Here is a 25,368-nt window from a genome sequence, read left to right as displayed (position 1 = left end):
CGAGTGTGTTTTGAGCAGGATATTCAACTATTTAAACAATAAAGAACAATAATAGTTTCATTCAATAAATCAACTTGAATTGACGCGACATCAAAACGTTTACACCCTTCTCTTCAAACTCACCTGATGTAATAAGAACAGCCCTCTACAAGGTAATTCATCGCTATGTTCGACAACCACAGGAACGTATTCTCCATTTGGAGCAAGTTCACAAATCTCAAACCAAACCAAGACATCGGCCTTGGCATGGATATGTGCAGTACAAGGAGACGGCAAAGCACCAAACTTGCTAGATCTCACTGGCTGGGAAATAGGTATGGAGGGCGGTAACATTCTACGTGGAGGTTGGCGTATGCTTCCTTCAAGCTTAGCGTCTTTATGGAGGGGATGCTGCTGATAATGGCCGAATACTTCGAAAACGATGGGTTGACTCTTGATGTAGTCGATGAACGATTTCGATGTTGACACTGTGATCTGAAAGAGTTCAGGTTTATATACCAAGAAAGTGGATATGGATGAATTTGTTCGCTTACGTTCTGGACGTGGTAGAACCCGAGTGGAGTTCCTTTAACAGTGTTCTTTACAGGTTCAGTTGAGAAAGCTTCATCGTATCTATGCAAAAAGCTGTAAAGATATATAAATCATAACATAGTGAATCTATAAACAGTAACGTTAAAAGTGAACAGAAGGAATCATTTCTACAAGTTGATTTCTAAGTAACAGATTCAGTTAGACCGAACAGTGGACTAGGTGGATTTACCGACCAAGAGATCTGCTGACAAGTAGGATCTATGGCTCGTACTACTTGAAGAAGCTATTAAGGAATAGCTTCGGAAGGCGAAGGTTAACATTTCAAATGTAATTAGATATTTTTAACTGCTTACTTGAATTGACAGAAAATATCGGCATATTCGGCGGATATTCCAACAGCTTGCAATACTGTGACCCTGAATGTGAATTCTTTGCCGACCGAAAGATGCTCCGGAATTTCATCTTCCTTTAAATCAGATGAAACCGAACTATCACCTCGGCCAGAGTCAGCATCACACTCAATCAGTTCATCCAGTTTGATGGGATCTATGTGATTCTGACCTTCGATTATCCTATCATCCATGTTGTGGATATTTCTGTCGACTATTGCTGAAAGGTGAGTATTGATGAAATAGAATAACATATAACTGTAGTTCAACAATGGTGGAAAAATTGGAAGAAATACGAGTAAAGACAACATGGGAACGTGATGTTCAAAAAATCAATAGTTATTTTATGCATACAATTTTGTTCGATTCAATTTGAAATGGAAAAATAGGAAAAATATACAGACAAATCAGAACTCGTACAGAGAAATGAACATTTGGAGGAAGTGAACGATGCAGATAACATTTATTTGATCTCAGAACAGTAGTAGGTAGAAAGAAGTACGTCTCATGAAATAAACTACGTTTACTAAAAATTTTACTTACAATATCCTGTACATTTACCCTTGGGATTCTCGAACGCAATTCTCGCGCTCTGTCTTACTCCTACTTGTTCTGAGTTGTCCTCGTCTACCACAGCTTGCACCGCCACTTTCAGATAACCTCTCACATCACCTTTCTCACTAACAATGGCAACTTTATGGATCAATGTGACTGGATACAACAAGTTGCTAAGATAGACAAAGCCTCTACCCACTAGTCTAAACCAGGGAAATCTGTCATAGAATGGATCTCCACCGGTTAGAGCCTCAACATTGTAGTCGGGTGAGGTTGGTGACATCTCTGCTTCATTGTGATACATTTCTCTCATGAGTTCCAAGCGTTGGCTGAAAAATAGGTTGTATCATTTGTGACGGATAGATATAAGGCTGCTTTTCAGATGAGTAGGCATCTGATGAGTTATCATTTCAATAGTTCTTCTAATAATGTTAGTTTTTGGGGTAGATGTCAATTCATCTTAAAAGAGCCTCATTAAATTGAACCAAATCATTCTTGATAAGTACTCGTAGAATGGATAAGACCTCAGTACATAACATTTAATCAATGGAAGCTGTTACAATAGATATTCTTAACTATTTCCTAAACACATTGCTTCACAACCAAATTGAAATTAAACATTATTTATTATTATATAGAACTCGCCTAATTCTCATCTCAAATTGACTTGAAGTATATGTTTATTTTACAGTTTTCTTTTAACTATTGTAACATCTTCATATAATTATTTTTCAATATTAAATTCTGAAAATCTTACTAAAGTATTTTTGTATGTCCTTATTGTAATGAGGTTAAATGTACTAGTGATCCTTTTCATGCTTCTCGCCATTTTCATGCATCAAAAGCTTTTTTGCTTGATTCTCTAGGAAGAATATTCAACTAATCAGCAAATTAATGCTATATAAGCGTTAAGCTGATATTCAGCAGGTTGGTGCTTCTCTTATAAGCATTCCTATGTTCTGTTAAATATAAAATTGTTCTGCATAAAAGTGAACAAACAATTAGAGGCCTTGACTGTAATATTCAAGTTTCTTTGGCATTATATCAGTATTTCTTTGGAAAGTTAATTTTAACCAACTGAATTAAGTGTATAACTTAGCTTAATGAAGATTCTTTGATCAAGTGAAAATGGTAAAACCTACATGGTGGGACAAAATAAAACGACCTTCCCTGCAACGCTCTACTATATTCACTTTCTAAATACCCCACATTGTAGAAGAAAAGGTTTAATTATTCTTTTTTGTGATGTTTTTGGGTATATGACCACGTTAGATGATTCAATCCGATTCTAAAAAGTCATTAGGTTCATTAAAATTTTGATAATGCAATTTAAGCTGTTTTTAACACCATATTGTAAAACTGAACAAAACCTGTTGTATAGTGGACAATTGTATACTTATCTCTTTTATTCAATACTATATATAAAGCAAAGAAAGCTAAGAAAACAAATAGTAACATATTCTATTGGGTGTATGGTAAAGCAGCATTCTTTGGTTTTCTGTCTAATAACGAAGAATTTCAAATACTGTTTGTACTTTAAAACTTAATCATGCAACTCTTTTAACTCTTAAAGAGTTCAAGGAATATTTATGGCTCTGTCTAAGACTTATCAAGGACGGGAACTAGATGAAAAATTTTGGCTTTGGTCCAAATGCCAGCATATAGACTTGACAAAAACTTGGAATCGACAAACACAAGAAAGCTAAAGCTCACAATTCACTCCTCGAAATTTTTCGCATTATTTACATTCAGCTGAATGAGAGAGAATAGACAAATGGGATAGAAGAATCGACAATTTATGATACAGTATTGAGTGTTCGGTGAGATACATTGTGTATTGTGCAATCATGGCACCAACCTCGATGGTAAGAGACTGGTTAATGTGAAGCGTTGTGAAGGAGCTGGACACTGAGTAAGGCACCGAAGTAAATTCGAATCACAGCCTACATCCGGACTCTCTAACTCCGCCTCCTCGTTATATATCAGTCGCATTAGTTCCAATTTTTGACTATGGGTGCAAAACAAGTGAATGAATATAAGTGAGTGCACATTCAGAACATCTTAGAACTTTAACTGGAAATAATTTTCAAAAAAATTGAAAAATGCAGCTGCGAAAAGGATTCGAATCGAAACCCTTCAAAAATAGCTGGAAATTTTCATCTATCGATCAGGCAATACTCATACAGTTCCTTCTTACCGGAGTTTGTCTAATGACCAGTAATGGGTGGCGCCATTTTTGATATCCTGGACTTCTACGGCTACTATTGTGCGTGAAATTGGAGTTTCATCCTCTTGATCATACTCGACACTTGGTTTTAAATCTACTGGTAGAGGTGAGTACAAAGTGTCGGTCAGAAGGGTGAACTGGAACTGAACCTGAAAAAATCAACCAAATTAGATCTAATGTAAGTATCAATTGTCTAGAAAGCAGGCTTCTAGAACTGCAACCAGTTAGATCTCATGTTCTCTACTCTGCTCAACAATGTCAAATAATATCGTATACCATATTGGCAAACTTTTTACTTCACGAAGTTTTAGAACTAGCTTGCCCAGAAATGTGTTTCTTAAGATGACCAGTTCTGGAGACTTGCACAGTATGCCTAAGCTTTATCATGTCTAATTTGCAGAGGCTGCAAATTTCATCTGCTGATTAATCAGCTACCCCATGAGCAATCCCACAGTTGTTGAAAACTCAGCAGTGGCAGATGCATCATCTTCTTTGTGTTGGAAGGAGAAAATTCCAAGAATCTTAACGCTTGGGCATATCCGAGGCTCTTCTTCCTGAGGTATTTCTTATTGCAGGGCGGCTGCCTTGTCATGTTCCTTTTCAAGCTCACAGGAGGGCTATGGTCTAGCTGGTTCATCGATTTATTAATTGTCTTCTATACCACTATGCTCTGGTAACAAAAGCAGAGTAACTTTGTTGCCTCTAGAGAATTAAGGAACTATTGGCTGACTAACAGCTTTTTCTATGTATTTCCTCAGCATGACCTAAATGTGTTGTAATGTATATGTGCACCTTTTTGAGGATCTTCTGAAGATACCCTTAAGCACTCATACAGGCAGCTAGGGTTGCTACATGAAAGAGGGTGCCTGAAACAGCGACATGGACAGCTTCAATTTTGGATTTATGGACCCAAAACCAAGCTGTCCATACCTCTGAAAATGAATATTGTCTGCTTCAAAGATTGGGTGCACATAAAAGAACACTCAGTCCAAGTCACATAGCAAAAGCTATTTGCTGACCCTGAAGTGACAAATCAACTGAGTAATCTACACAAAATATATTATTGAAACAAGGTACAGTTTTTACATAAAAATAGCATTTTCGATTTAACTTGAAATAACCTAATCCAAACTAATTTATACCATTTCAGTATCATTACTTTTGATTATCTGGAGTTCCACCTACATTGTATGTAACCAAACTTAACCTAACACAAATTTTGAAACCAAAACAAGATTTTAATCTGTGGAAGCATTAATTTTAAAATTACCTTCTTCTTTAATTCAACCGATATAGCATTGGCTTCTTTCAAGAATATTGCGTTGCCCCAAAGATCATCTCTGAGAGACGTGAACTGATGGTGTTTCCATTTTCGCCAAGAATAAGCTGCAATTTCGTAGTCTTTCTCTGTCCAGTTGCACTCTGTGTCAAACAGAGGGTTCACTGAAAAATTGTAGCTCTCTCAATTCTCAAACAAAAGAAGCTACATGCGCTAATTAAGGAAGTCTATACAAAGCAAGCAGCTAGAACAGATTTCCTTACCAAAAATGTCATCTTCGGTATTGAAATCTTCAGGAGTATAAGAACTGTACATGGACATCGTCATGCTTTGTTCTTCCACTTGCTTCTGGAGAGCATCAATACGAGCTTCGTAGTTCTGAAAATATACCAATCTGAGTTTCTTTTCGAATCATTTCTTAAATGTAATATGACAATGAAGTTGACTTCAATTTTTTTTATTTCGAAGAATGTGAAGTACAGAAAAATGTTTGTATCTTGACAGAATTTCATTATCTTTACCTTCCTTTGTTCTTCGAATAACTGATCAGCTGTCTCTTTCTCTTTTTTATATTGCTCCTCTAATGTCACCAATCTTTTTTCCATCTCCACTTTAAGATCGACACCTTGTTTCTCCAGAAGTTCTATTTGAGCAAAATTCCAATCGACCTTTTCAGCTGGAGCGTTCTTCTCTCTAATTTCTCTAACTTCATCTGGATGAGTATATCTGAACACATGATTCTTACCCAAAATTACTCTTGAACCAGTCTTGAGAGTAATCGGTTCAGTTATCTATGGAAGTGTTACAAATGTAAATGTTATATCGAAGTTAATTTTGTTTATTACTCTTACCTCTCTACCATTAACGTATATTAGTGCGTTATTTAGAGGGAAGAGCATAACCCTTCCATCTTTGTTTTCAAACACACAATGTTCTGGTTTTATATGAGATCCATTAAGTTGTATGTCTTGTGGATTTTGGGCTTCACTTGTTCCTATTTTAGTGATACCTTCCTACAATATTTACATAATGTCACACATTTGGTTTCGTTAATAATTTCAATTCATTACTTTTATATAGTAAATTAGGCATTCTGACATGAATGGATCTTCATTCAAGTTAACCAAGTGTGGTGTACGCTGGGGAGAGAACACTCCAACGGTCATACCATCTTCCTTTACAGCCACACCCATTTCGGCGAAAACTGCTTCTCTCTGAATACGTATTTCTTCAGTTTTCTTCAATTTTTCCTCCCATGTTTCATTTAATTCTAAAATTTTGGGAAATATAGATTTTTATTTGATATTGAAACAAAAGAAAATACCTGCGATCAATTTTTCACTTGCTTGTAATTGATCTACCGCCTCTTCTGCTGTTGTTGATTGTGTTCTGGCCCTTTCATTTTCTTTGGCAGGTTTAACAGCAATTTCAGCCCCTAAAAAATCTTAATTTCAGAATTGGTGCATTGAAGAATAAAATTTTTGTTGTAATAAAATAAATTACATGATTTAACATTCCCCAAATGGCTAAGCTGTGAAGCACTGAAAAATATTAAGTACAAATCATAAAGAAAATCCAAAGGAAGCAGACAAAAAATATTGAAATATATACAAAAAAAGTGGGTTACATTCATTATAATAAATTTATTACTTCACATTTTTTTCTCTTGTACATATACGTTGCTGAACTATATTTTCATTTTGCATTGTCAATTTGATGTGATTACATCTAATTGAATTTAAAAAAAATAAATACAAAAAATACATGGAATTGTTGAACAGTGATACAGTATATAGTGCCACAAGCTCTTTCCATTTCACTTAAGCCATTATACTTACGCGGTGTTTCTTTTTTCTCGTAAACAACTTTACCATCAGGACCTAGCCGCAGAATTGAAACCAATAAAAAGGTCAACTATCTTACAACTTCATACAAATGAAAATGTTACACAATGTACAAAAAAAGAAGTATACCTATCTTGCCAATTGGGGATTTACAAATACTAGCGTTTTTTTTTTATTTACACATTTTTTGAATTTTTGTTCTTACCTACTTTTTGTTTTCTTTTTGTGTGTCTTGTTTCTTCTTTTCAATTTTGAACTAATTTGTTTGAACAGTAGTTAACATAATAAGTAGTTACTCAAAATTAACATACCTTCTTGGACTTCAATTCCTTCAGCCTTGAGTAATTCTCTAAGTTTTTGTATTTCTTCTTTGAGTTCTCTGATAAGTTTGGCATTAGCATCTTCATTAACAATAGCTTTACATACAATTTGCTTAGCTCTATCTGCATATCTAAAAAGAGAGATCATGGCTTTCTTGAACAATACAAATAAAATACTCCTTACCTCAAGGTAGATAGTGTTTCATCATAATTGATATCGGCCGGTGAAATAGCTGCTATCATAGCTGTCTTACTATTTCCACCTAAATTTTCTCTCAATAGCCATGTTAAAACCGAATCTCTGTATGGTATAAAATCAGCTTTTTTGGATTTCTTACCCTTAGACGCCTGAAAGGAAAAAAAATGGCATCATTAACAAAAAATATCCATTAGAATTTCTACAAACAAGCATTGTTGTTTGGAAATTTTGTTAATGTCATTTCATAATAGTAATACTCACCGACTATAATTTTCCATTTGAAGAATTGGAAAAAGAGATGAGTATTAAAATTTGTAAGAGACAAAAAAAAATGAATATACTCACTATTTCAGCTAGAGCAGATATAACTTTTCCTAGTGTGGTTAAACTTTTATTAATATTAGCACCCTCCTTCAACCTAGTACCTTTTGCACCAGTAGAATCAGCACGTTCAGAACCAGCTAGATCGACCAGTGATATTTTAGACACTTTTTCTGTACTTAGATCTGTGGTTTCGTCATACCTAAAAAATTCAAATATGTAATTATAAATGAATATTAATCAGACTGAAAGAGTTTCACCTTTGTTGTGTGAAGAATATTGTAAATACTGCATGAGATCTTGAACTTGTTTCGTTCATGTTGGTAGCAGCCACAGTACGAGCCTTGTTACCTTCATCGATTAAATCATGAATATCCTGGTAACTAGTAACTGCCAATTTACTCAAATCCTCTACGTAAGGACCAAGCAGAGGGTGTTCTCTGACTCTCAAGTTTCCTTTATTTTTAGGATTTAAAAGATCTCTCACCCTCTCGCAATAAATCTCCATGTAACTTACTTCAACTGAGTATTTGATATCTTGATTTGTGTTACTTCTAATTCTGTGAAAAAGGTCTTTACATATTTGAGGGATTATGCCTTCCTGGCCTTCCTCTTGTTTGCCCATCATGGTGTAGGATTTGCCTGCACCAGTTTGACCATAAGCAAATATACAAACGTTGTAACCATCGAAAGAATGTTGCAACATTTCTTCTCCTATGTCTTTGTACACAAGAAGTTGTGATGAGAAGTCTGGGTCGCTTTCCTAGATGAAGCGTATGATTATTATTGTATTATTAATGTGCATGGCAGTGATGATTAACTTACATTGTGTGACCAGTATGAATAGTCGAAGTTGAAACTTTTGGGTCCTTCTTTCTCACGTGCATCAAGTTTTGGATTTGAGATAGCTGTGAAGGAAAATCAAATTAAAATAAACATTATTGATTTTTTTTAGTTGGATTGAAACTACTCATTTTTTATAATTGAAAGTGTCTTACTGGTAGTGTTTCCACCCATTTTGATTATGCATTTGCAGTCTCGGGAAATTTCCCTGTTGTTGAAGGGTCGAACCCTAACTGCTACTTTAACCGAAGACATTTTTCTTGTGTTTAGTTACAGGTCTGGAACAAATTGTATGTTTAAGAATTCAGTAGGACGAATCGCCTTTATGTTTTTCTTATCATTTTGATCAGTTCTATGAGATTGATGCAATTAGTTTGTTTTGCATAAGTAGAATGTTATTTATTCAGTAGTCAATTCGGTTTGTTAATGCTAGTATATTCTATTGCGATTTATTGCGTTGGAAAATTATGTTTCTTTAATGTTACTGTTGAGATGATTAAAAACAATATTAATTTTCGAAATTATTGAAGCTTAGTTTATTGATTTTCTATCACCTATAAATTTCTCTTATGACTAAATTGATAGCATATCATCATTTCATTTCCTCAAAAAAGGAGTCCTTTTATTTTCCATATTCAACCGCTGACATAACCTAAAATTACAATGTCAGTTGGAGTTGGATGTTGATTGTTGCAGATTCAGGAAGACAATAAAACTACTACCAAAAAAACTAAATGTAGTGATGCCTTCAATTTGATTTTTTGCCTCTACGATATGAAAGAATTAACTCTAACTTCTGAATATAGAATTTGAGAGTTTTGAGATGAAAAACTACTGCAAATTTTAAACTAAGGTTCTACGTTGCAGTATATCATAACTTTTTGGAAAAAATTAATTAGAAAAATGAATATAATACCGAAGAGTATGAATTCCATGTTATGCAGTTTAAATTTCGACAAATAGAGGAAAAAAATTCATTCACTAAATTCATCTCATCATAATATGATAGGATTCCAAGATGATTTTACTACCAGAAATATTTTTTTAATTTTCAACCTTGATTTTAGCCTTTAAAATTGTTTGATTCGATTCTAAGCTAGGAAGCTTTTTTTCTTTAAATCACCAAACCAATTTTTTTTGGTATGATATTATGGTGTTAGCATGATTTTAGATCGGTCCTGTAACCCGAAGAATCAAAGCCCTATTATAAACCAATTTTTGAGCTACAATTGATATAGTTTACTGATTATAATAATAAAATACTGCTAATGCTAATGGAGTGCGAACGTGAAAATATTGTCTGCAATTCTAGTGAAAAAACTTGACGTTGAAGGATAATGAAGTCAATCCAATGTTTGTGGTTAAGTTACGAAGGCTTTCTCCTCCTCGAGAAGTTGTAATTTGTTGGTAATTTGTAGTCACGCAATTCCATGGAAGGCGCCACCGTGGTGGAGATAAAATCGGTCTATGGCGCCAGAGAAATCCTACATGCAGTTTTCCGACTAGACTGGATTTCCACAGAAATATCGAGCATTTTCACATGTCGAGGGGTCGCGCATGACTTTAAGGGTTAGTTCTGCACGGTGAATGAAACATTTGGAATATGTGGTGGACCCAGGGTTGTCAGATTAGGGGGTTTTACCTAATATTTAGGGGATTTTTCTGCAGTGAAACATGTTTTTTATGAACACTATTTTATATACCCAATAAAGAGATTTCTGTAAACTCTGATAGCTAACAAAAGTAACCTGGGTAATGTTTCAAAGAACTTTAATTCCTGGATTTTTGGGGGATTCTTCCATGCATCATAAATTTGGGTATTTTGTTGGATTTAAAATAATCGTAACGAGTATTTTGACATCCATGAAAGGGAAAAAGTCTTGGTAATATTAAAAAAAAGTAATCCCGGATTTTTTGGGAATTTCTATTGAATGGTGCTAGATATCTGGATTTTTTAGTTTTAACTGGAGAAATTGTAACAAGCGATCTAGCAGCCGTAGGAGGAACATTTTATGACTTTTAAATGATTCAAAAACGATAAAACCACATCATACCAAAAATATAATTTGGTGAAACAAATGATAAAATTGAAAAGAATCTTTTAATGAAATAGAATGGGTTTATGTCAGAAATATCGAATAATAAAGATACTATTTGACATTAGAGTCAAGTAATTTCACCCGCATATTGATTCAAGAGGATGGCACACAACACAACGTTAATGTCATAAAATAGTAATTGTGGCCTACTTACCCCGAACTGACATCAATTGACATTTTAACAAATAAATGGTGCAGAGCAGAAACTCAATCGATTTTTATAATGAGAGCAGTAGACATATTTATGAAATCAACTATTAAAAACCTACCTTTTCAATGACAAAAAATTTAAACTGAATTTATTAATCTATTTTCATTTTTTTCTCATTTGGCCTTACTTCAGATCAACTACTCTAAAATGTTCATTTTCTCACGAGAAGTATTTTTTCGAATTTAGAGGGAATCATAATAAATAAAGGAAACTTACTTAGCACAAACACTTGCATCAGAAGGATTGGAATTCGTTTTTAAAGAAGAATCAATAACTTTCCATCAAATTGAAAACTCCGAGATAAACTTTAACCCTTCTGCATTTCGGTGTCTTTCAGAATCAATTGAAGATTTGTTTTAATAGACCTTTTTAATACAAAGAGCGGTTTGTTTTCAGAAAGAAATTGTATGATTGTATCAATTTGGGATTTCAAATATAGAAATCACCTTGAAATTCGATAAAACCTCTAGTCTGGCTTGAGGGGCTTTGGAGCTCTTTCATTCATCATCATTGAGTAGAACTTTATCGTTTGAGTGCATTTGCGGTTCAAGATTCGGGAAATCTTGAGTATTTTTAAAAGAAAATAGTGACCTATAGTAACGAGTTTACTTATCAATTTATGGTAGAATTTTTCTTTGAGAATCTGAAGTCTGAACAATAACAAGTAAATAATCATGAGTAATATAAGGTTTTCTAAAAGGAATCCAGTCCAAAATGGTTAATGACAACAATGTGTTGTCAAGTAGTTTATACCATTTAAGCATGGAAAGATACACTCTTCAATAATTTCTCCTAGTATTCATAAATCAGAACTTATGTTGATAAAACAATTTTACAATTTCTAAACATTGTTGAAGCACAATGGCGATGCTAGAGAGCCGGGCCCCCTAAATTTTTGCTGCCTCCTTCCTTGAAATACCGCAAATATGAGCAAAAAATACAAAATCAATTTAACGTAAACTAGATGAACCAGAAAATCTTGGCCCACCTTCAACAAATCCTAGCCCCTCCTTGGCTCCCTATTCTTGAAAGCTGGCGTCACCATTGTTGAAGCGTCTTAAATTTCAAATGGTTAAATGACATAACCTATTGAACTCAAATGACATAAGAAATGTCAAGAAATAACACACAGTGTTGCCATTTCAAATTGTATCATTACTATTAGAAAAACAAAAATAAATAACGGGTGTTTTTTTTTTCGAGGTATATTACTTTAAGTTGGCATTACTGCTCAAGATGGCGACCGATTCAACAGCTGTCAAGTGATTTATTCTCAGTTTGGTTTGGCAATTTATCATGAATAGACTCATGCCTGAACAACGCTTGCAAATAGTGCAATTTTATTTCGAAAATAATGTTTCTGTGCGGAATACGTATCGCGCACTACGTCTATTTTATTTTGTTTAGCGATGAAGCGCACTTCTGGTTGAATGGCTACGTCAACAAACAAAACTGCCGCATTTGGAGTGAAGCTAATCCTCAAGTGTATGTCTAAACACCGTTACATCCAGAAAAACTGACTGTTTGGTGCGCTTTATGGGCTTGTGGAATCATTGGTCCGTACTTCTTCAAAAACGATGATAGCCAGAACGTTACAGTCAATGGTGATCGGTATAGAGCCATGATTACTAACCTTTTTATTCCTGAATTGAACAACCATGATGTCCAGAAGCTGTGGTTCCAACAAGACGGCGCAACATGTCACACAGCTCGTGCCACAATTGATTTATTGAAAGACACGTTTGGTGACCGCCTAATTTTACGTTTTGGACCTGTGAATTGGCCTCCAAGATCTTGTGATAACACCGCTAGACTACTTTCTGTGGGGCTATGTAAAGTCATTGGTCTATGCGGATAAGCCACAAACCCTTGACCATTTGGAAGACAACATTCGCCGTGTTATTGCCGATATACGGCCACAAATGTTGGATAAAGTCATCGTAAATTGGACGTCCAGATTGGACTATATCCGAGCCAGCCGTGGCGGTCATATGCCAGAAATCATATTTAAAATGTAATTCCACAAGATTATCTTGCGGATAAATAAAATTCATGTCAATCGAATAATCCATCGTTGTTTTATTGCAATTTAAAGTTCTATAGCTCTAAAAAAACACCCTTTATAATGAAAGAGCCATTCAGATATTAACCCTCAGAGTTACGTGCTATGAAGTCTGAACTTTTCCCTTTCGATCTTTACCCTTATACCTTGGAATCGAGTAGTGAAAAAAGTACACAAAAATTACTGAAACCTCCGTCTTGCTACCTCCTAGAAAAAAAAAAAGATCGCGTTCTAACCACGTAAGCCCCAAAGTTATTTCTTGAGGAATAAAATAAAGTAAAAGGGCTTATGAATAAGGTATGAAACGTTCCATCTTGTCGTTCCAAGGTGGAACAAAAACTGCTAACTTCCTTTTGAAACGTCCTTTGAGGATACTTCCAGGAAATTGGATGAAATTTATGTTGGATATAATCATTTCGTGTTGGTTTTTTTAGCAGGTAGCTTCGCCCCTTTTGGCTTATTGATGTTACCGCCATATATTTCGGTTAATGCAGAAGTAATTGGAAGGAATTTCTTATGTGTTTTTTAATGATCAATGTTGTTTATCGGATGAACTTTGGTTCTTTGCTACAAAATGAATACATAATATTCGATAGTTCAAATTAATTATAACATGAAAACAAACTTTGTTTCAATTACATCCAGAGTTGACTCATGGGGGGTTTGTCCCCACTTTGAAACAATTAAAGCCAAATCTTCCAATTTTTTATGAATTTTTTTTTTTAAATTGTTACTTACAATTTTTTCTTATTCCTTCTAATCAATGGGGGCAACATTGATGCTGAAATATTGGTTTTTCGAGCCGGTTGAGGTAAGGGGGAATATATAGCTCCACTACTTCTTGAAGGTAACGCAGCGCCGTCATGTTACCTCGAATAAAGATTAAAGATGACATACTTGCATGTGTAATAGACCCCATACCATAATGACTACTGTCCGGTGTACATGACGCTCAACATCAAACTGAGGTTCACGTCTTTCTCCCCGACGTCTTCTAACCCTTCTGCGGCCATCATGTACACCCAAGGATAATCGAGATTCATCAGAAAAGACGACTTGTCGCCATTCCTCATTCCAATGTTGACGTTCTCTGCACCACTGTAATCGTTGCCGGCGATGCTCAACCGTCAGAGGTAACACAAGATGAGGTCGATAATGCTACAGTCCAAAGACCTTATTCGGCGAAAAACCGTTAGGACAGTTATAGGATGTGTTATCGACCTTGGACGATCCTGGTAGGGCCTCTGCGATCCGACGGTCCATGGATGTGTCACTGCGCCATTTCTTCTCTTGTTGGCAGTCGGACTGGGAGACGTCTGACTCGGGTCGTTGTACCTTCGACTGGATCCCCTCTGTTCATTTTATTTCCAACAACCCTTGGTTCCGCCACAAGTTTCCCTCTGGCCTGTTTTATTTCAGGCCATGGTCCCTTCAAAGGTAATCTGCTCAGGCTGGGTCTGGTCGAAGAGGAACATTGTCCATGTGGTCGCCCACAGTTCAGCGACCACATCCTTAGAAACTGTCCCTTGTTTAGTGACCTCAGGGTCATTTACGGTCTATCTGTTCTCGAGTCCTCGGATCTCAGAATGGCCGATTTCTGTGCATCTCGGAATTATTTTGGCCCTTTGTCAGTATTCGCGGCTGACGCTATATGTCGTCTCAACTCCTGGCAATAATGTGAATGTGCCTAAGAGTAGTGATGAGCACTGCTCACGAACTACATTTTGCACTGCTGAGTTAGTTAGTTATAGGATGGCCTTGTTCTTCTAACCTCTCATCAGCCAAAGATCGAGATGTCGCAAATCGGTCTCTAATCACCTTAAGTCTTAGACGTCGATCTTGAACTTCATTTGTGCCCCTTCAACGTCCGGTGCCTACTCTTCTACGATTTTGGGCATTATCAAAACAACATCTCATAATAGTAGTTAGATTTTTGTTCATACGGTTAGCGATTTCTGGAAATGACAACCCCGCCTTCCGTAAACCAATAATTCGACATTGTACTAATTTGCATCAACTTTGAGTGATTTACACTGCATACCTATACCGAATTACATTCAAATCGGATGATCACTTCAGAAATTAAGGCTGTTTCAAGGTTCTGTGGACACATAACCAAAGTTATTCAGAACATTCTGAAACGCATTTTGCGGGTAGAAATGTTGAAATCGGATACCAAAAAACTTTTTTATCCCAAAAGAGATCTCAATGCTTCCACAACCTTCGATAGATTGGGAAGCAAAATGCATATAGATTGAAATATACAACTTCGGCAAACTTCTCCAATTCGATCTCCATTCATAACGCTTCATTAAATGTTTCAATTGAGTCCACCCAATATTCTAAATTAAGACAATCTACAAAAGATGAGGAACAAAACAATGTGATCTGTTATCCGCTATGACGCCCTGTAGTCGCTGAACTTCAACCATATGAATCGATCAATACAATGACATGCGCCAGATGAAGCATATCTAAAGTATGCATATTCTTGAATTGAATTCTTGAAATCCTATTTTGATGGTTTGGATAATTTTAAATCGAGTATGATATACAGACAGGAGGTATAAAACACACCAAGCAATCACAACAAAGTGATGCTTCATTTGTTGAGTTTGAAAATAGATAAGAACGAATTTCGTGTATTGATAAAACACTGTGCAAGTGATAAAATGGCTTGATAAGTGTTAATTAGCCTCTGTTCCATCGACAACAATGGTTGAAAGGTGGTATACTGACTTTAAATGTAGTCTGAAAACTACCAATGAAGCTGAACGCTCTGGTCGCCCGAATTCGGCAGTTGTTTCAGAAAACATCAAAAAAGTCCACAAAATGGTTTTGAACAATCGTGAATTGAAGTTGCGTGGAGTTGGAGATATCAGAAGGCAGTGTATTCACTATTTTGCGTGAATGTCTATGAGAAAGTTTTACTGGAAATGGAATGGGTACCACACTTGTTCATCGACCATCGTTGATCAAACAGGACACAATAAACAGGATTTTCGCGTCGATATATAACAGTGGATGAAACATGGATTCATCAATACACTCACGAGTCAAAGAGAGCAATAGCTGAGTGGAAAGCAGTGGGCGAAAGTCGTCTTAGCGACCAAAATCTCAAACATCAGCCGATAAGGTTATGGTATTCGAGATTTGGGACGTGTATGGTAAATTGTCAATTAAATATCTTAAAAAAGTTAAAACCATCAACACTCAATATTGTATAACGTTATTGGATGGATTGAGTGCTGAAATTGAGAAAAAAACGTGCTCAAATGCAAACGAAAATATATATTTCGCCAAGACGATGCTTCATGTCACGAATTAATGAAAACCATGGTCAAACTAAATGAATTGCCCTTCTAACTGCTTGACCACCCAGTTTATTCTCCAGAGCTATCCTCTAGTGATTACTGGCTTTTTGCAGACCTCAAAAAAAATACTTCAGAAGAAGAAATTTGGCTCTAATGAAGAAGTGATTGCCGAGGTTGAAGCCTCTTTCGAAAGCATAGACTTATCTATAAGTTTTAGGAGCGTTGGAGTACATGTATTACACTTGAAGGCATCTATGTTGATAAGTATAATCGAATTTTGAAGAAAAAATGTGTTTTTTCTTCAAAGCAATCATTTATTGATCAGAGTCAACATCAACTAAAAGATTGAATCAAACACTTCAAAAATTGTAATTTCAATTATAAATGTTGATTTGTATATCTATTTCTCGGAAGAGTAAGTGAGTAGATATATGACTACCTCTTTTTGAATTCGCTCCAGAGAAACAGTTTCTTTCTGCATACGAGTTTTTAAAATGCAAGTTTTTGAAATAAATAAGTTTTAAGTTTGTAAATTCAAGAGGAAAAATTGTATAAAAAATACAAAAAAATCTGAAACATATTTATGTTAATTTAGTTCAATTTATTTATCGTTTACTCAATTTGCACAATTTTGTATGGTTTATTTTTTGGTTGATTCTAATATTTTGTCAATTTAGAATTAAATTAATGTATATGAAAAAAAATAAAGCTAATATGTCCTTATTTTGATATTTATGTTTTTAACGGTTAGACCCGGGACTTATTGAATTTAGCGTTATAGTTATAGCACACAGGTAAGATAATAGGATCAACGATACCAACAACTCAAATGTTTTTTATAATCGAATTCTTGATGAGGTATACATTTGCATAAAGAAACTATAACTGTTCAGAAATTTAAACATCCAATTAATTGAAATTAATTCAGAAATTCGAATACTTGCTGTTCAACCATCACTTCCAACGAGCTTTTTATAGCGGAACGAACGCTAAACAGAACTTTTTAAGCACATTAATAATTAAAATTCAGAATTATGTGTCACTCGACCCCTATTGCCATTAAAGAATCTGGAGGAGGGTTGCTTCCACGCTTCAAGGGAATGATCTACACCCACGAATTCGCAATCACAAGATGTTTCCATCCAAATAAAAAGTTTCCGGAAAAACTCTTACTCACCAAAATATTCACTTGGACTATTTGCAAAGAAATATACAGGGTGTTCCTAAATTGAAGGTACAAACGAAAATGACAGATTCCTCGGATCATTTTCAGAAAAAAGTCCTATAAACATGGGGCCGCAAACGCTTTATTTTCGAGATACAGGGTGTTAAAGTTTGATCATCATACCTCCTTCCCTCCACAAGATTTTCAACTTAAATTTGGCATAGATATTCCTTTGAAGTTTTCATTATGCGATATGCTTATTTTGAATGCAAATCTACAGCGTGATATTTTTTGTGGAATAGTACCCGCTTCTTTCCTTCAGAACTTTTTTTTGGTGGTCAACTGGTAGTTTAGAAAAATGTAAAAGTAATTTTGGTCCAGTACTGCACTTCTTGGTTTCTCGTAGTTTTGTCGTATCTGCTACCGATTTCAGGAAAAAAATCCCAAAAAATTCTCTAGTAATCCTCAGGAAAATCCAAATCATTATGAAGGTCCAGTTAGTAAGCTGTGTTGAATGAATTAATAATAAGTTTTGGCTCTAGAAGAAACACCCTGTATCTCTAAAACAAAGCGTTTGCGGGCCCATGTTTATAAGACATCTCTTTCCCTTCAATTTAGGAACAACCTGTGTAATCTCCAGATAGAGATAATATAATACTCTCAATGGGGTTGATTTTGAGAATCGAAGTATTAAATATTACAACAAATATTGTTTGTCTGTTGAATACTGTGACGAATACATATTTTTCTTCTTCTTGTTCTCAGTGGTCGTGGCTGTTATTCTACTCCAATTGATTTCTTCGAATGCAACTCTGGAAGAGTCGGCAGATGTTTTTCTGGTCCACTGTCTCGAGTTACGAAGCCACCACATAGGCGTCTTTTTGTGACCTCTCTCTCTAATAATCCTGTCTGGAATATTAAGCTGCAGGATGTTGCATTTGTGGTTTCGTATTGTATGTCCAAAGTGTAACATTTCCTCTCCTTAACAATCTTTTCTCTTTATTTTATTATACGTCGGAAAACTAAAACTGCTTCTTCAGTTTAAACATGTTGTGTCCAGGATTAATATATTGACACAACAAGGGAGCAGATGCTCCATTAGGTTATAACACTCTATGTATATCTTAAAATGAATAATGAGCCAAAAGTTGGTAGTTCTCGCATTATATCAAAAACAAGAACAAAAAGTGTCCAAACAATAATTATGTTGAATTCACTGATGAAGAGTATTTACATTTGTAGATATAACCGTAACCATGATGAATTAAGGAAATTAAAAATTCTAAACTTGAAATATTGATGGGAACTTCAAGGTCTGTTTGGTTGGATTCAGTAACAGGTAACCTAATGCATTTAGGGATAGGAGATGGGACCATATGAAATATTTTTCTATTTAATATATCTAAAAAACCGAATTTGATATCGGATTGAAGCCTTGCTCCCTTGGGAACCACATATCTGCAGAACAACTGCGTGAAAGGGGATTTTTAGTAGGTTATGTATCGATAGATTACCTTTACCTATTGCTATTGAGATTTGTGTTTAGTTCCTTGAAATACTGATTCTCAACCTCTTTCTGTTAGTCGTAAAGTTCGAAATGATTTTCCATCTCGTTTTCCACATAGTCATTAATGTTTCTTTACCTGAGGCTAGATAGAATTTCGGAGAAACTCTTTGGGATTGTTTCAAAAATAAAGTCGATATTGATATCAATGGTTTCGTCCATGTTCTAAGAATTATTCCAGATTTGTTGATGGTGTAGTGAAAGCTGCTGCTTCTATACTCCTTCCTGTTAGTCGTAAAGTTCGAAATGATTTTCCACCTCGTTTTCCACATAGTCAACATAGACCAATTTGAATTCGTATAGGAAATATTCTTCACCTTAATGTTTCTTCACCTGAGGCTAGGTGGGATTTCCTAGAAACTCTTTGGTAGTGCTTCAAAAATAAAGTCGATATTGATATCAATGGTTTCGTCCATGTTTTAAGAATTATTCCAGATTTGTTGATGGTGTAGTGAAAGCTGCTGCTTCTAAATCTCTTTCTGTTAGCCGTGAAGTTCTCAATGATTTTCCACATAGTCAACATAGACCAATTTTAATTCGAATTTTGCTCATTCCAGTAGAAGTTCCTGGGATGTTTTACGGAAATTAGGTGAAGCTGTTCCTATTGATGAAACAACTTCTAAAATGAATCTCTAATTGATTGCACACTGGCTTGCGGTTGCTTCTAACTACGTGAAAATTTCAATATCAAACGTAAAAGAGATGCTTCATCCACAACAACTGTCAAAAAATGCTCCAGGGAAAAAATGGCTGAAATTAAGTGGTTGAATCCTATTTTGGAAGCAAAGACGAATCTTTCTTTCGAAAAGGTATTGAAGGAGCGTTGGAATGCATGCATCATCTTGGAGATGACTATGTTGATGAATAAAATCGAATTTTTACAGGAAAAAAGGATTTTTATTGGTTAGGCCAGGGACTCATTGAGATGAGTTCCTATAGAGCCATTGGTGCATGAATGACGAGAGCTCAAAAGCTCCTGACTTCACGTCAATACTTTCCTAATGTTTCAATTGTTCGGATAATCAGTCCTGGATCATTTTTTCCATGCATATTTTTGTATGGAACATTGAAAAAAAGAATAGATTCGCCTCATATGCTCCTAGCGGTCGTCTATGACCACTTCACTATCAACTCTGAAGTTGTCCTCAACCGACATCCTGTCTTTCATACTCATACTCTTGAGAAGTCCTCCCTCATTGAATCTATTATCTCCAAGTGCCATCTTCTTGGTATTATTCAGAGACCTTTCATTATGAATTCCTATGCAGTGGAAGGTGGTTCAGTGAAACTGCGTTTCCTACTTTTGAAGTGCCAAACTTCGACAAGTCCAAATCTTAAAGCCATGATGTCATCAGTTCTAGAATTCTAAAATATTCATTTGTTCCTTTCCTGAAAGGAATCGATAGAATAGGGGAAGTTCCTTAGAATGTCAATATTATATTTCAATGTTGTTTGTAATTCGATATACTACAGTCTAAGTAGAACGACAAATTTGAAGTTTACCTTGAGGGTTGCAGAAACTCTATTGGCTTCACCGGAAGATTTGATGAACCACCTGAAGACTCATTCTATATATTAAACTTTTACTTGAACAATTGCAAATTTCAGATAATGATTTCTTCTATTCCGTTCAAAAAGAATATGGAAGAATAGGAAAATATGTTTGCTTACTGAAACTTTGGAATAACTTATAGCTGCCCTGCAAACTGCAATAGAAGCCAGATCAGACAGTTAAGCATTTTATGATCTTGAAAAGTTATCTCATTTACGGTGAGATGAGGACATTTAAAACTTCCTCATTCCGAAATTATCACGACCAGAACTTTGCTGTAAAAAAAAATCGAGAAAAGTAAAATACTGACTTCGTGTCAGCCATTGAGCACTCGTTTTTTCATACGCCAATTGGATGACTCAGAACTGTCATTATATATGAGCTGCTTAACATTTTTTTGTCTAATATTGTGGCAAAGCCGTTCATTCTGCCATACCTTGTAGTACAAAATCGTGAGGAAATATCTCAATTTCACACCGATTTCATAGTTATATTTCATTATTATATGTTGGTATTCGGAACTCCCTGTCACGGGTTTATCTATTGTCTGTCAAATTTGTGATACAGAAAACCAACCAACATTTTTCTATACAAAAATTACTAAACGATATTAGGGCAATATGAATATTTCATTAGTTTCAATTAAAATTCAGTGAATTAAAAAAAAAAGTGTAATACTCGTACAGAAGACTAATTCTAACACTAGTGGTTTTTTGCACTTGTATTATAAATAAGAATTTTAAATTTCATGGCTCCATCCTTGGATTTTTGACTCTTGAAATTGACATATGTTTTTTTTTTACTCCAATGATCAATACGGTATAGCAACCGATTCTTTCAATAAATTTCTTGCAAATGAAGTTTATAATCATTTCTATTTTCAAGGGTGTTCAAAATTTTTTCTTGAATATCTATATTAAACATAAAAAAGATCTAAAGATATTACGTTCAAACCATTGCAACAAATTAGATAATTCTTGTTTTGTTGTGTTTCTTGCTGTCATAAGAAGGTTTATACCATAAAATATTTTCGAAACAATTATACGGAGAAAAGAAAAAGAGGCTTTTCTTTTCCTCCAACTGAGCGAACAATCATAGAGTATAATTTGACACTTCGAAGGATGTTTTTTGGGTTGCCTGACAGGAAGTAGATGATTGAGTTGAAACAAAAAAGATTCTTCCTTATTTTATTCTTGGTGTTATTTTATTTCATAAAATATTTTGTCCAATTTTTTTTAATGGTTACACCACCCGTGCAGAGTCGGGGCGGGCACTCTAGTTTCCTATAAATGATTCGAAAAAAACCAATATGTTCACTGAATTTCACTATTACTGTGTCTTATAGAAAACACCACAAATTTTCCATAAAATATTATCACTTGTTTCTAATTCTTTCGCCAGAAATATTTCTTTTAAAAAAAATATATATTAATTTTTGATATAACGCCCTGGGGATTGAACACGAAGTACCTTATTCATTCCAAATCTAGATAACAATTTCTGAATGTAAGTACGTTTTGAGTTAGTGAAAAATGTTTGATTCTTTGATTTTTGGTCTTCAAAATTAAGTCTCCAGCTGGTAGATTGAAGCAGAACAGCAATTAAATCACATGCGACTAATTTTTAGAGTTTTCGATAAATGATTTAGGCAGCGGACATTCAATTTTTCATTCAATACTTTCAAGATGTGAACTGTAGAAAAATGCATCTGTACCTTTTCCAATTGTTATTCAGAAAAATCAAAGTGAAATTTCAGAAACGGGAATATGTATTTCAGAATAGCAAAGTATAGTTCAGAAGAGGATTTGAGAATAGTTAATTTAATTTCAGAAAAACGAAGTTCCAATTCATATTTTCTGGAATCAATGTATCCTTTTCTGAAATACATATTGCTATTCTTAAATATAAAGGTCTTCTTCTAAATTTCCAATTCCCTATTCTGAATAACAACTTCTAATTCTGAATTACACTTTCCATTTTCTGAAATTCGATTTGCTTTCCTCAATTACATTTTACGCTTTCTGAATTACAATTGGAAAAGATGAAGTTGCTTCAGAATAATCAGAAATGGACTGGGTATATTCTATCATAAAAATGAAACTATATATTTCGTTTTATGAAAAAAACGAAAAAAATACTTTCGACTTTATGCTAACAAATATTTCAATTTTATAAATTTCACCATATTATGTACAATTTGATAAAATCCTCTATTGAATAATATTGTTATGGTAAAATTGGTTTATACAAAATCATTCACATGTATTCCCAAACGAAACATTCATTTACATATCTTTTCAGGCCAACTTTTCAACACTCAACATTCCATGTTTTCTTCACCCCTCATTTTTCACTCGCACAAAAATACGCTTCCACAAATTTCCCTCACGCCTTTTCTCGGAAAAAAAAACGAATATTACCCACAGCTGGATACCAATTCAAACGCGAAATATATCCTTCGCAACCTTATTAATTTTTAATGGTTTCGTTAGGAGCTTCTGTGAAGTAATTTCCGACTTGAAAAGGCTTTTCACCAATTTGTTTTTTCCTCGTTTGACACCTACGGGTTTCATTAGAGTCCAATTTCGAGGAACTTCAAAGGGTGTTGACTGTTCAGAGATTGGATTTTCTTAGATCAATCGCGTGTTAATGTGATAATATTTTCTTCGCTTTTTTTTTGTATATTTTGTACTTCGTAATTTATTTTTTATTTATTAGTTTGATATTGGGTTGTTTTCGACGTTTTTTATTGTTTTGGGAGTGTTTATAGAAATTTCAAAAGTTATGTTTTGGTGGTATGGTTTTCTTTCTCTTTATTTTATTCGATATTTCGAGTCGACGAATTTTCACGGGAAGAGAACTAAACTTGACAAGTTTACGTCATATCGAGATCGTTTCGCCCATCAACGTATTTTCGTTTTATCGTATCGATCGGAATGTCCTTTGTCAAGATAATATTACAAATTTTCCCCTAATAAGACAGGTCAGTGTGACCAGAAATCATACTTAACGATGAAAACATCTACGGAAAAGGCTGCTCTTACTGAAAATCCGCTCGAACATGCAAAACCCTCATCAAATCCACCCCTAACGTGAATCATCAAATGTCACATACACCCCACTGAAAATTTCCGGAAAATGCATTTTCTAAAGGTGGACATACCTGTTTTAATCGAATTCAGCTTGTGAACTGTTGGACACTGGTTACTTTGACTGCGTTAGTTTCGAAAATGTCGAGGTCAGTTTTCACCAACATTTTCCCGATTCATATTGTGGAAAATCGGAGGCGAGCGCGCTGGGAAATCTAGGCGCTCTGACGTACTGGAGAGTTTTCCGAGAGGAGTTTGCGCACAGACACGTGACTCAAAATCAATACGACTATTCGCCAATGTGAGAAGTTGATTTTTAGACCAATCAATAAGGAGAATTCTCACGGTCTCGGAAAATAAGGAAAATTCACAGAATTGAAAATTTCGAAATCGATAAATATTATTTTTGATTGAGAAATTTTGATACAAGATTTCTGTTTTTTCTTACCTATATAACAATCAAATTTTGATTTGAAAAAACTAAGTATCAACCAGTTGGCGTCAATATTTGCAATAAATTAATAAAATTATGAATAGTGAAATGAAATAATAGAAATAATAATAAAAAAAAGTAATATCAAAGATCACAATTACATATGTTGAATTGAAAAATATTGGTAGATGTTAATTTCATCGTAATATTTCCAATGAATCAACCAATATAATAAATATAGATATAAAGATATAAGATATAAATTTGAATTAAAGAAAAAGAAGCGAAACACAAAAATTTTGAAAAATACCATCAGCGCAAAAATCAATAAAAATCCATGACCTACACCCTATAATTACTAAATTGAATAATTCCTAATGCGCTGAAAATATTGTGGAAAATATTTCAAAAGATTCAAAGAATCATCGAGAATAAATTAAAAGATGTAATGATGAACAGGGTTTATTTACATCATTTCATTGTTTTCATTACAGTTAAAGATTAATACGACTCTGTTTTCCCGTTAGAAATAAAGATAAGAAATATTACTGACTAAATTCCGATTATTTACATATCGAATCTGACTCAAACTTCATCAACATTGATAAATGAATGCATATCTTACCTTGGTTCAATCAAAATATTAATTTGAAATCGGAACCACCGATGGAATAACAACACTCTCTGACATTGTTCAGGGAATTATTTACGCAGGCGTTGTAATTGATGACTCATACGCAGGACCGTAATCGTTTTTTTTTCGCCAACTTTGAGCAATGGAGAAAATCCAAAGGTCACTCATGAAGTTAGAAAGTAACTTTCATCTTGGTGTTCACGATCCATGAAACCAATCTCAATAATGTGAAATAAGCACGTATGTTATTGTCTAGGAATACAAGAAATCGAGTAAAGATATAAATATCATGAGGGCATCTAATTTTTCCGAAAAAACCGAAAAAACACGTTGCTGAGTAATATTTTAACAAGGAGCATGGTTGCTGGTGGCAACAAAAATTTTTGCATCTCAACGAACGCTTTTTGTTTGAAAAATTTTACTTTGCATTGTGTTTTTTCGATTTTCTTCACAGGAAGAATTAAATACACGAATGGTTCTTCATGAGACCATAATTACCTGTCATCAAAGGTATTGTAATTTCTGGTGGCAACAGCTGTCTAATTTTGCCATTCTTCCTTTAAAAAAATCGTGGAAACACAATGCAAAGTAATATTTTTTTAACAGAAAGAATTCGTTAGTACCAAGATTCAAAAGATACGTGTCAAAATTTTGGAACATAGAGTTGAGTCTGGACCGAGATATTGGGGCTACCTTTGTTGTCGTTTGAAAAATGGATAAATTTCGTTTATTAATAA

At 34.5% G+C, this 25,368-nt stretch overlaps 1 protein-coding gene across 16 annotated transcripts in view; it reads right to left on the bottom strand.

The window, feature by feature from the left end:
• The window catches only part of LOC123681617 (kinesin-like protein unc-104), a 29,212-nt gene extending 4,516 nt beyond the window's left edge, over positions 1–24,696 (bottom strand). For 3 of the 16 annotated variants that reach the window (XM_045619813.1, XM_045619820.1, XM_045619819.1), the window contains exons 1-21: positions 23,639–23,795; positions 8,664–8,786; positions 8,491–8,573; positions 7,926–8,428; positions 7,690–7,867; positions 7,606–7,608; positions 7,330–7,493; positions 7,137–7,276; positions 6,820–6,861; positions 6,306–6,416; positions 6,052–6,251; positions 5,833–5,994; positions 5,503–5,772; positions 5,245–5,359; positions 4,973–5,145; positions 3,673–3,851; positions 3,334–3,483; positions 1,464–1,804; positions 885–1,140; positions 534–624; positions 124–474 (exon numbers count right to left, since the gene is read on the bottom strand). In XM_045619813.1, the coding sequence (XP_045475769.1) occupies positions 124–474; positions 534–624; positions 885–1,140; positions 1,464–1,804; positions 3,334–3,483; positions 3,673–3,851; positions 4,973–5,145; positions 5,245–5,359; positions 5,503–5,772; positions 5,833–5,994; positions 6,052–6,251; positions 6,306–6,416; positions 6,820–6,861; positions 7,137–7,276; positions 7,330–7,493; positions 7,606–7,608; positions 7,690–7,867; positions 7,926–8,428; positions 8,491–8,573; positions 8,664–8,763 (3,612 nt within the window). In that variant the 5' untranslated portion in view covers positions 8,764–8,786; positions 23,639–23,795. Of the gene's footprint in view, positions 1–123; positions 475–533; positions 625–884; positions 1,141–1,463; positions 1,805–3,333; positions 3,484–3,672; positions 3,852–4,972; positions 5,146–5,244; positions 5,360–5,502; positions 5,773–5,832; positions 5,995–6,051; positions 6,252–6,305; positions 6,417–6,819; positions 6,862–7,136; positions 7,277–7,329; positions 7,494–7,605; positions 7,609–7,689; positions 7,868–7,925; positions 8,429–8,490; positions 8,574–8,663; positions 8,787–9,062; positions 9,195–11,034; positions 11,062–23,638; positions 23,796–24,622 lie in introns of those variants that run through there. The other 13 variants (XM_045619826.1, XM_045619828.1, XM_045619827.1 and 10 more) reach the window with 11 other exon arrangements.
• Between the last annotated feature and the right edge of the window lie 672 nt (positions 24,697–25,368).

Source organism: Harmonia axyridis, chromosome 6, assembly GCF_914767665.1.
Source record: "Harmonia axyridis chromosome 6, icHarAxyr1.1, whole genome shotgun sequence".
Classification (NCBI taxonomy): Eukaryota; Metazoa; Arthropoda; class Insecta; order Coleoptera; family Coccinellidae; genus Harmonia; species Harmonia axyridis.
Note: the sequence above shows the minus strand (reverse complement) of the source record. Positions and strands in the feature narration are given on the sequence as shown.